The sequence below is a fragment of the Lycium barbarum genome, chromosome 6 (genome assembly GCF_019175385.1).
Source record: "Lycium barbarum isolate Lr01 chromosome 6, ASM1917538v2, whole genome shotgun sequence".
Lineage (NCBI taxonomy): Eukaryota > Viridiplantae > Streptophyta > Magnoliopsida > Solanales > Solanaceae > Lycium > Lycium barbarum.
Genome location: NC_083342.1, coordinates 132,588,525 through 132,599,079, shown reverse-complemented (window position 1 = coordinate 132,599,079; position 10,555 = coordinate 132,588,525). Strand labels below are relative to the sequence as shown.

General features: G+C 34.8%; 2 protein-coding genes across 2 annotated transcripts; one reads left to right on the top strand and one right to left on the bottom strand.

The window, feature by feature from the left end:
• Positions 1–1,763: 1,763 nt before the first annotated feature.
• On the bottom strand, positions 1,764–6,104 carry LOC132599118 (uncharacterized). Its single transcript, XM_060312342.1, has 7 exons — positions 5,948–6,104; positions 5,697–5,862; positions 5,298–5,356; positions 4,750–4,868; positions 4,159–4,393; positions 3,268–3,391; positions 1,764–2,126 (listed from the first exon to the last, which is right to left on the bottom strand). Exons 1-7 carry the CDS (start codon positions 6,005–6,007, stop codon positions 2,047–2,049), a joined length of 843 nt encoding a protein of 280 aa, XP_060168325.1. The 5' UTR covers positions 6,008–6,104; the 3' UTR covers positions 1,764–2,046.
• A 1,216-nt stretch (positions 6,105–7,320) lies between these two features.
• LOC132644707 (uncharacterized) lies at positions 7,321–10,168 on the top strand. Its single transcript, XM_060361313.1, has 6 exons — positions 7,321–7,755; positions 7,837–7,925; positions 8,209–8,762; positions 8,841–8,899; positions 8,974–9,510; positions 9,728–10,168. The coding sequence occupies exons 1-6, from the start codon at positions 7,321–7,323 to the stop codon at positions 10,166–10,168; spliced, it is 2,115 nt and encodes a 704-aa protein (XP_060217296.1).
• Positions 10,169–10,555: the final 387 nt, after the last annotated feature.

The window sequence follows — 10,555 nt, the reverse complement described above, 5'->3', positions numbered from 1 at the left end:
AAAAACAGGAATCTCCAATATGTCATACTTCTAACTTTAACTCCCGGGTTAAAAAGGGGTGTGACATATAGTATCTCCTCTCCAGTGTAATTCATTTAATAACAAATCAGTAATGCATCTGGAGAAGTCCTTAATTTCAGCATATTGAACTGGATTACCCAATAACCTGTCCTGTGCATATAGCAAGGCATTGAAATCACCGGCTACATCCAGGGTGTTGAGATCCCCTGTGCAATATCCCTGAGTGATTGCCATAATGTTTTTCTAAGTTCCCGTGTGTTAAAACCATAGATTAATTTTAATTGTTAGTATATACATATACAATATATATATATATATATAATAATTTTATTGCCAAATATATTTTTTCTTTGTAGTGCATATAGCATTTGGTTACACATAAATTCCATAGGGTTCAAGCAACGTCTACCTTTCTTATGATTTGAAGTATTAGGCACACCTCCGTTCTTTAGAAACAAACTACTAAATTTTAATATTGAAAATATCCTGTAAAGCCTTGTGAAAACTATTACCATTTTATTAATATGTGAACTACACGTAATTTACCATTTTAAAAATTAAGTTTAACACAAACTCCAACAGAGAAACAAGTTAGATTAATTAATTATAATATTTGTAAGTTATGCCATATTCTTAGCAATTTTGTGGCATAGAACGGTAAAAACTGAAGCATGCAAATTCTGATCTATTCTCTTCATTAGGCAGAAAGAATTGCTACACGCCTACACCTAAAGGCTGAAACCATCTCCTATTTGCCTATTGACATACTTATAAATTCAATGACATTGCAAGAATATCTCGTCGAGGACGACAAATTTTCTGCATATAAAAAAATGAACTTAATATAAAATTAAAAAGTCAACGGAGTCGATGCCAAACATGGTGTAGAACAAAGAAAAGTAATCTTCCCTATTGCTATTAGACTATTAATTACTCCCTCCGTCCCATAATAAGTGTCACCTTAGCCAAGAAACATTATCCCATAATAAATGTCACCTTAGGAAACTAAGACATAAATTGGCTAGGTTTTTCAACTCTATCCTTAGATAAAAAATGACAACTTAAGGTAACATTTAAATAATGACTGAAAAAGCCACATAGTAACTTGATATTGTTGGATTCCCATTGTCAAAGATTTACAACTTATGCATGCTCTAATCAAGAGCAAAAAGTAATTTATTTTTACTATGTAAGCGTAATTTAATAAACTTCACATTACATTATTGATTTCTTAACATGTGTATTTTTTATTAAGGTGACACTTATTATGATACAGTGAAAGTAATAGGAAGTACTGTCTATTGCTTTTCATTTCCATCTTAGTTTGAGACTTTTGAGTTATGGAGATCTGAACCTCATCTGTCAGCACCAAGTAACGGCCTAATGGCATGCTTCAATAGTTTGCCATAAATAATGTATTTCATCATTTGCAAATAATGTTTTGGTCTACTAAACTTCAGTATGTGGAATACTGATAAAATATTGAAAATCAAATAGCCCGTTACAAAACGGCCATTTCAAATAACATACTGAAATCGCCTTTTTTTTTTTTTTTTTTTTCAAATCGCCTTTCCGTTACAAAACAGCCATTTGCATCAAATGTTATTTCAGTATTTCAATTACTAAAATTTATTCATAGAGGCGAATTTCAAATGAAATAATGTTTTCTACTGAAATTCTTCAACTTTCACAAACACTTTTTTCCCAATTACATTTTCAAAGCTCAACTTTTAACATCTAAATACTCTTTCAACTTCAACTATAAATACTCTGTTTCAACTTCAACGAGAAATTTTACAATACTTAATATTTCAACAATCTTCTGATTTAACTGCGTTGCAAATGATAATTCTGAGTTCAAATTACTTATCTACTCAATTCAGTTAAAATTGTGATGGCGAACACTTTCAAACTACAAATTAAACTTGTACAACCCGAAGTGAACCGCAGACATAACTTTTACGTGATCATAGCCAAAAGGCCACAAAGGATATAACAGCAGACTTAAAACTGCTCCAAAGTAGCCTAGAAAAGAGACATATCTGGTGGAGGACCATACACACTCTTCCACGAGAACGGCACAGTCCAGCTTTCAACTTCATTATCTGAACAACTCCAGTAAAAGAGCTCATTTAGTGCCTCAGAAAATTAGGTTCCAAAATAGTACAGATAGGGGTGGGAAATGCGGGGTTGGAGGGGGGGGGGGGGGGGGGGTTTACGCCAAAAAAACTTTAACCAGTAGGACATAGACCCGCCCCACATAACTTTTTCTTTTCTTTTCTCTACTTTGTCATTGACATAAAAAAATATGTACAACAATCCTAAAAAAAATATCTGAGTTTTGCATCAATCTTGTAAAAGCTACAAACACAATACTCACTCTTTCTAAGTTCACGTTCATGGGTCAATTTACAGGTGTTAGCTTGCTTTCATATTTTAAGTTTATTTCCAAGAGTTAATCTACCTTTAAATCAAATAAATTAAAGAATTTGGATGTTTAAAACCTACAGAGTTGCTTCCCCAAGTTTCAGACGAGTTGGCCAGCCAGCTACCCCAAATATTAGAAAGAAATAAGGAAAAAAGAATAACTGAACTAACAAACAAAATGAAATGGCACTTGAAAAACTTAAGAGTTCCCATTTTTTAGAAAAAAAATCCCGTCGCGCAAATAGATTTTCTGTTGGAGTCCCACATCGGTGGGTTAATGGGTACATGGACTCCTTATATGGTCTTTGGCAATCCTCCCTTTAGGAGCTAGCTTTTGGGGTTGAGTTAGGCCCAAGGTCCAATTCTTTATCATTTCCAAATATAAATATCTTTCAAATGCAGCACTGTATTTACACCCACTAGCTCTTCATCCACGAACAATCCATATTTATGCATTTCGAAATAATTATAACCATAGGCAAATGCATGAATGTATTCCCGCGCAAACAGCAAATAATAACAATTAAAGAGAACCCAATTAAGTTCATTAACTCAGTCACCTCTCATGCTATCCAACCTACGTAAATTTATCAAGCAGACACTAGACAACACTTAGTTTTGTCAGCGAGATCCGGATACGGCCTATAGGCGGTCAATATTCAGCAGCTAAAGCACTAGCTGTCAGGATAGACTTAATTGACTGTATTTAGGAATTTTTAGGAGCAGAAGGCTATAGCACGAATTTTTTTTTAATCCGAACATCGTATAAGAAAGTTCAATCAAAAAGCTGATGGTCTATACCAGGAAACAACCGCTCACCTTGAGAACTATTAGGTCTGAGCCCCAGAGCTTTTGATACAGCATCAGCTAAATGGAAAGCATCAGGAATGTTGTCTCCCTCGGAGCAATAACACAGTAGACAAGTGACCTTCAAACCTTTGGCCTAGACCAATAGATTAATACACAAACTCAATCAGGGTAGAAATGTATACTTGACATAAAAATTACAGGGAATATGTAAGTTCATAGACATATTATGCATAGTTTTGAGATACTGATATCAAAAATTACAAACTGAACAAAACAGTAGTTTTCTGTTGCTCTCATCAACTTAAACATATCTCCAGAATTATTTGAAATTATTTCTTCATGCAGTATGTGAAGAAAGAGAAATCCATCCTCAAACAAGGATCTTTTAATAATTAATTTTAAAGTGGGACACGTTTGCTGATACACTGCCTCATGAAATTACAACCTGTTCTAACATTAGCTGGAGAAGCAGTTTTACGAGAATTTTAGACTAAAACTGAAAAGCACACCATACTCAGATGACACATCAAAAATATGCAAAAAGAAAAATCATATATAACTTTATCAGACTTAACAAATTAATACTTTAATCATGCTATAATACATGTCGCTTCGGCAGCATTTAACACACCCCCGAAAGAGCACAATTCCGAAACAAACCCAGAAACCGAAATCTTGTTATTTAGAAATTCAAGCTCATGCGGAACGTTCTAAGGAGCAAGAAAAGACAGCAGGGTCTACAAACATAAGCAAAGACAATTTAAAAACAACTATAAAGAAAATATATTAGAATTCTATATTAAATGACAGTCACCTATGACACCTAAAATCCTTTTCTGTGAAAAGTATGCATGCATCAAGTTATCCATGGTGAACAAGTGAAAGGAAACATATTACAACCTTAAAACAAGAGAACAACGCAGCATAAGGCAAACTGGCATAGTAATCCTCATCTCCCAGCTCTTCAAAAGGCAATTCCTCTACCTCCGAGGCAGTATTTTTGGCTAAATCATCTAAATGCTTCCACATTCTCTGTGCAGGATTATACTCTGGCAATCTCTTCCAGCCCAGTTTTTCACAGTGATTGTCTGTTCCATCTGAGTTGGAACTAGAAAGGTAATGAATCTGCGATCCACTGGGAGAGAATCTCCATAAGATCAATTTCACCATAGAATCAAGTAATATGTTCAATAAAAGAACTCTACGCAAGTCGGTTTAGTAAGTAACAGTAAACTTAATAGTTTCAAAAGGCGACAGTTTAGTAATGTTTGTCTTGACAAATAGAAGAACTCTTCACATCCACACAATCTTGCAGTAATATTTCTAGCAAAGAAGCGTCTTATTTAGTAGTCTTTACTTATTAAGTCCATATTTTCAGGAACATTTCTGCAATTCATGGGATAAGTGGGAAGTGGAATCATAGAGTTTTATCATTGAAACACATAAGGAAACAGAAAAGTATGTTGAAAGAGGAAGCTCATATGTTGATACCTTGACATATCAATGTGCTGCCAACGCCCAAACTCCAAGCTAGAGAGCACAATAACATGTTTCTTCCCATTTGCAGCAGCAAAATTTGCCAAGTTCCTAGCAAATTCAACCATCATACCCTGTTGGGTAAGCTGTTAGAATTAAACAGCCACATACAAGCAAAAAGCTTAATCTGATACACTGCAATAAAAAGTTGGGTTTAAGTTATATAGACTGTCAATGTGAAGAATTTTCACCTTAAGTGTAGCTTATGTTGAGTCCCACATCGGTGGGCATTAGGGAATTTGGTCTCCCTATATGGTCTTGGGAAATCCTCCCCCCGTGAGCTAGCTTTTAGGGTTGAGTTAGGCCCAAAGTCCATTTGTTTTATCAGTTTATGCAGGATAGTAGTTTGCATACTATCTTTCTGACTAACTATTTCACACTTACCATTAACAGTTAGCTCTCTTAAACACCGATGGTAATAATGGTATAAAAAGATGTTACAACGTCATCGTATACAACCTAGTCAAGCAACATTAATACACGTTGAAAAAAGGAATGCTTACCTTAACAATAGGAGACCTCTGTTGAACAAGAGCCAATGCATCAGGAGATGATTCGTATACTGCCAACAACCAAAATTAGAAACAGTCATTTGCCATTCTTGAATCTCAACAATTATCCTCCTTGCTATTTCAGTCTTTCCATTTTATAAAGTTCCAAAGTATCACGGGGCAATCCATTAACATCTTGTAAAGATGAAATTAGCTATGTTTATCCCGTTAGACCCTTCATTTAAGTGTTGTTGAAAATAATCAATAGTATTAATTAGCGTGCAATCTAATGGAGAGAGATAAGGGTAAAGTGGTAAATATACACTCTGTATTTATGATTGGAAATGTGACAACTAATATGGGAGGGAGGGAGGGAGTATAAAATAAAACAAATTAAGTGTTAATTGATACCTTCAAGAGGAAGAGCGAGTTCACCGGGTGGGGAAGGGCAATAGGCATCATTACCAACGCAAGGAACAACATTTGGATCGTCCAGGTAACCAATTCTTTCAGCTCTCAACGAAGCTACTAGAAGATCCACTGCTAGTTGCCCTACATTCCCTACGGATAGGGCCGGCTACAGTGCAAAAAATCGAATCGAAAAGAAATTAAAAAGAAGAAGAGTCAGTAGATAACTTGAGAGCAAAACCCTAGAAACAAACCAGAACTATAGTGGAGTTATCTGAGCTCAAATTCTTTCCTTCCTCAGCATAAAACTCCATTACTTATTAGCCTACTGATTCACAATTTCCCAACTTCTTCTGCCGCAACAATGCAATGCAATCTTCCTCTTTTTCCTCTGTGCTGGTTGGAAGTTGGGCTAAGCCTGTTTGAGGCCCATTTTACTTAAGCCCACTTTTTTACGGGCCAGTCCTCAACGTTGAAGACTGAAGGGTCATTTCCACTTCTGTTCCTATTTTGTGGACTCGTCTTTAATTTTTGGCCTTCGATTGGGCTGGTCATTAATATCTTTCCTTCAAAATCGGCGTTATGCCTAGCAAAGCATAAATTCATTAAGGGCTCGGTTGCACTTGTAGATATTATGTTGCGTAACTTAAGCCATAAGTTCGATTTTGAAGGTAAAAAATTAAAGACCAGTGCAAAACAGGGGCAGAATTAAAGAACAAAACAAAACAGGATAAAGTGCAAATGACCCTCTTTAATTTTTTGTCCGGCAGACAATTTTTTCTCTAGGTATAAATTTATATTATTGCATCATAATATCTCCACTTATGTTCCGCTAAATATAAGTTCAATTTTGAAGGACAAAAATTAAAGAGCCGACCATTTGAAGGAAAATGGTTTAATTTCTTCAAGTCTGAAGTCTGGTGGGCCTGGTCTTGATCCCGTCCTTGGGAAGATTGGACCGCTTCAATGTCCCAAAACCAGTCACTAACTTTCTCCAATAAGTATACGAAGTATTAATTATAGTAAAACTTACATAAATAGCTACCTTTTAGTAGCTTGTAACAAGAAATAGCTATAAAATTGTTATTTACTAAGCGTAGCTGATTTTTTAGTTGAAACGCGTGTATTTCATTTTTTTGAAATATAGTGAAATACACGGAACGTCCGACACTGCTGAGTAAAATTAGGCCGTATTTATGGAAAAGATTTTTTTTTTTTAAATTCAGGGATTCAGTTAAAATCTGCCCATTAATCACGCGTAATGAATGTTCTTCCATAACAGATTACGTATCTCTCTCCACCTTTATCACAATCAAAACTTTTTGAATTCAAAAAAATACTGAAGATCTAAAAAGATCCAACTACAGAAGAATCTCATTGAGCTCTGTTTTCTACATTCGAATTCTTCAAAATCAAGTTGAAATACACTCAATAAGATAAGAACGAGTGTATATATGGAATTTTAGTGAAGATCAGATTTGTATTTCAGATTCTACAAAAGGTATGTTTCAAATTTTCAATGATTTGTGTGATTTTTTTTTATTCAATTTTCTGTGATTGGAACGATGATTTTTTTTTCCAATGCAGTCACTGTTCTTCTAGTTTTGTTGAATTATCAAAACGAAACATGTCAAGCATAACAACAGTGATCAGACACTCCGGTTTTTGGAATGAACAGAATTGCTTTGTTGATTACAAACTAGACGCAGTTGTCTTCAAAGATTATTGTTCATACGGTGATTTGGTTGAAACTATAGCAATTCAGTTAGGTCTTGATATTATCAGGAAAACGATATCAATAAAATATGATGTTGAAGGAGACAACATGCCAATTGAAATACGCAACAATATGGGAGTAAGGGTGTATGTTGAGCTTAAGAGAGAAAACAGAGGATTTGAAGCATATCCGTTGTGCGTTAGCATAACTGATAATGATCTTGAGAATTTTGTGTCCGGCGAATCTGCAGTTGGAGACAATATGTTTCAACTTGAATTTAATGATTATATGTATGCTATGGACGTAGTTGATTCAAATGATTTGGATGCGTCAGATTGTGCTAAGGTTGTTGTTTTATTTCAAAACAACGATGACTTGATAATTTCAAACAAGGAACATAAGGATGTTTTTGTTGATCAAATCTAGAAAGATAAGGACACTCTGAAGAATGTTATGGCGAATTATGCAATTCGCAAAAGATTCAATTTCAGGACAGAGAGGTCGAATGCCGTAAGGTATGTTAGTCACCTAAAAATATGAAATACATTGAAATATACTATGAAATATATATGAAATATACTGAAATATACTAAGAAATGCATTGAAATACAGTGACGTAAATTGTTGTATTGCCATTACATTTCAGTTGGATTTAATTAAATACAGTGAAATACGAACTGCTTGAATTATTTAATTCCATTATCTAACCATTTCAGTATATATAGACAATGTATTTAGGATGTTGTATGTGTTTGAGACTTCAATCTGACTGTTCTTTTCTTGTATTGGTTTGTGTAGTTACACTCTGGTATGCTGTTCAACAAATTGTCGTTGGAAATTCAGAGCTTCAAGTATAGCGAACTCTGAAATGTTCAGAGTGAGATCTTTTCATGACGAACATATGTGTCCATTGAAGGACAAAGTGTATTCCCAAAGGCAAGCAACAAGTTGGTTGATTGGTGCGTCAGTTGTTAAGCCAAAAATAGCAAATCACAAGAGGAAATATACACCTGGTGATATAGTAGACGACGTAAAAAATGAGTATGGCATTGATGTTTCTTATATGACGGCCTGGAGGGCTAGAGAAAAGGCAATGAATGAATTAAGAGGGGAACCAACAGAATCATACAAGAAGTTACCGGGATATGTCTACATATTGGATAAAACATATCCTGGATCACATGTGAGAATGCACAAATCACAACAAAACGAGTTCTTGTATTTGTTTATAGCACTTAAAGCGTTCATAAAAGGATTCGAGTGTTGTAGACCAATAGTTGTAGTAGATGGTTCCCACCTTAAAACTACATATAACGGTACTTTTGTATCAGCCAGCACGTTGGATGGTGCAGGTAGATGCCAAAATGTTTAAATACATTTTTTTCTGTTTTTGGTATATTTCGTTGTATTTCATTATATTTCTAATGTAGTTCCAATATGCTTTATGCTGTATTTCACTGTAATAATACACAAAAACATGTATGTGCAGGTAATATTCTACCATTGGCGTATGGTGTGATAGATTCAGAGAACGATAAGTCTTAGACCTGGTTCTTTGAGCAGTTCAAACAAGCTTATGGGAATAGGGATAACATGTGTGTTGTATCAGACAGACATGAGAACATCATTAAGGCGGTGAGTATTGTGTATCCAACTGTGCCACATTTGGCGTGCATATGGCATTTATGGAAAAATGTGACCACGAAATACAAGTCGAATGGTGAAGTATTGAGTCCTGTTTTCTATACACTTGCAAAAGCATACACACAGGTTGAGTTTGATAAGCTGATGGAGAGGATTGAGAAGGTTGATTTTCGGGTAAAAGAGTACTTGGAGGATGCTGGAAGGGAAAAGTGGGCTCGACTGTATTCACCCGTTAACAGAGGATGGACAATGACGTCAAATATAGCCGAATGTATTAATGGAAAATTGGTAGCAGCAAGAGAGTTGCCGGTTTTCGATTTTCTTGAAGAAGTGAGGAAGATGTTTGGGAGATGGAATTGCACTAATAGGAGGAACGGTACATACACATTCACAACACTTGGGAAAGCATTCCAGCAATTATTATCAATAAACGAATGTAAATCTCTACGTATGACGGTATGTTACTGTTTATTTTGTTGAAGTCTGCCTACATATATTTCAATATATTTCAGCATATTTTAGAAGGTACTTAAGTAATTCTGTTTGGATTGTATATTTCCATGTATTTCATATTAAGTAATTCTGTTTGGATTGTATATTTCCATGTATTTCATATTACTTATCGTTGTTAATATTCAATGTATTCTGGTCTGACACATTTCATCTTGATTAGGTTGAACCATCAACTGAATATGTGTATACCGTAAATGATGAGGCAAGGCGATTCATAATTGATCTTAAAAAGAAAACATGCAGTTGTTGGATGTTCCAAATGGACGAGATACCATGTCCACATGCATGGGCTGTATTGAAGAGTAAAAGTCTTATGCCTGATGAATATTGTTCAGACCTATTCAAACCAAAGATAGTGATTAAGACGTATGATGTGCCTGTGGATCCTCTGCCTGACGAGAGTGAGTGGAATATCCCCAAACACATAAGCGATGAAGTTGTTTTTCCACCAAGATACAAGAGACCCCCGGGAAGGCCAAAGAAAAAGCGAGATAAACCATTAATGGAGACAATGATTGGTAAACGTAGGAATGCTTGTAGTACTTGTGGACGTCTTGGTCACAATAGACGTTCTTGTTCCAATGAGCCACGTAAGAAGTAGATGTTTAGATTGTAATTGTTTTTTTTTTTAAATACCTTATCCCCAAAAATATTAAATAAAGAAATTTTTGGTTCATCGTTGTATTCTGTAATTTTTGTCCTTCATTTTCATAATAATATTGCATACAATTCGGTGTTAACGGACATTAAAATGAAAAATAAGTGAAATGTTTAAGAAATATTAAGTTGCATTAGGACTGGAATAACCAGAAGCAGGTGCTGGAATACAACACTGATTTTTTATATTTCACTATATTTCGGTGTATTTCCTTTTGCATTTTCACTATATTTTTTTACATTTTACTATATTTCTGTGTATTTCTCTGTATTTTAGTGTTCAAAATGTAAGAGTATTCCAGTTCACCTGGAATAATTTGTCGAATTGAAG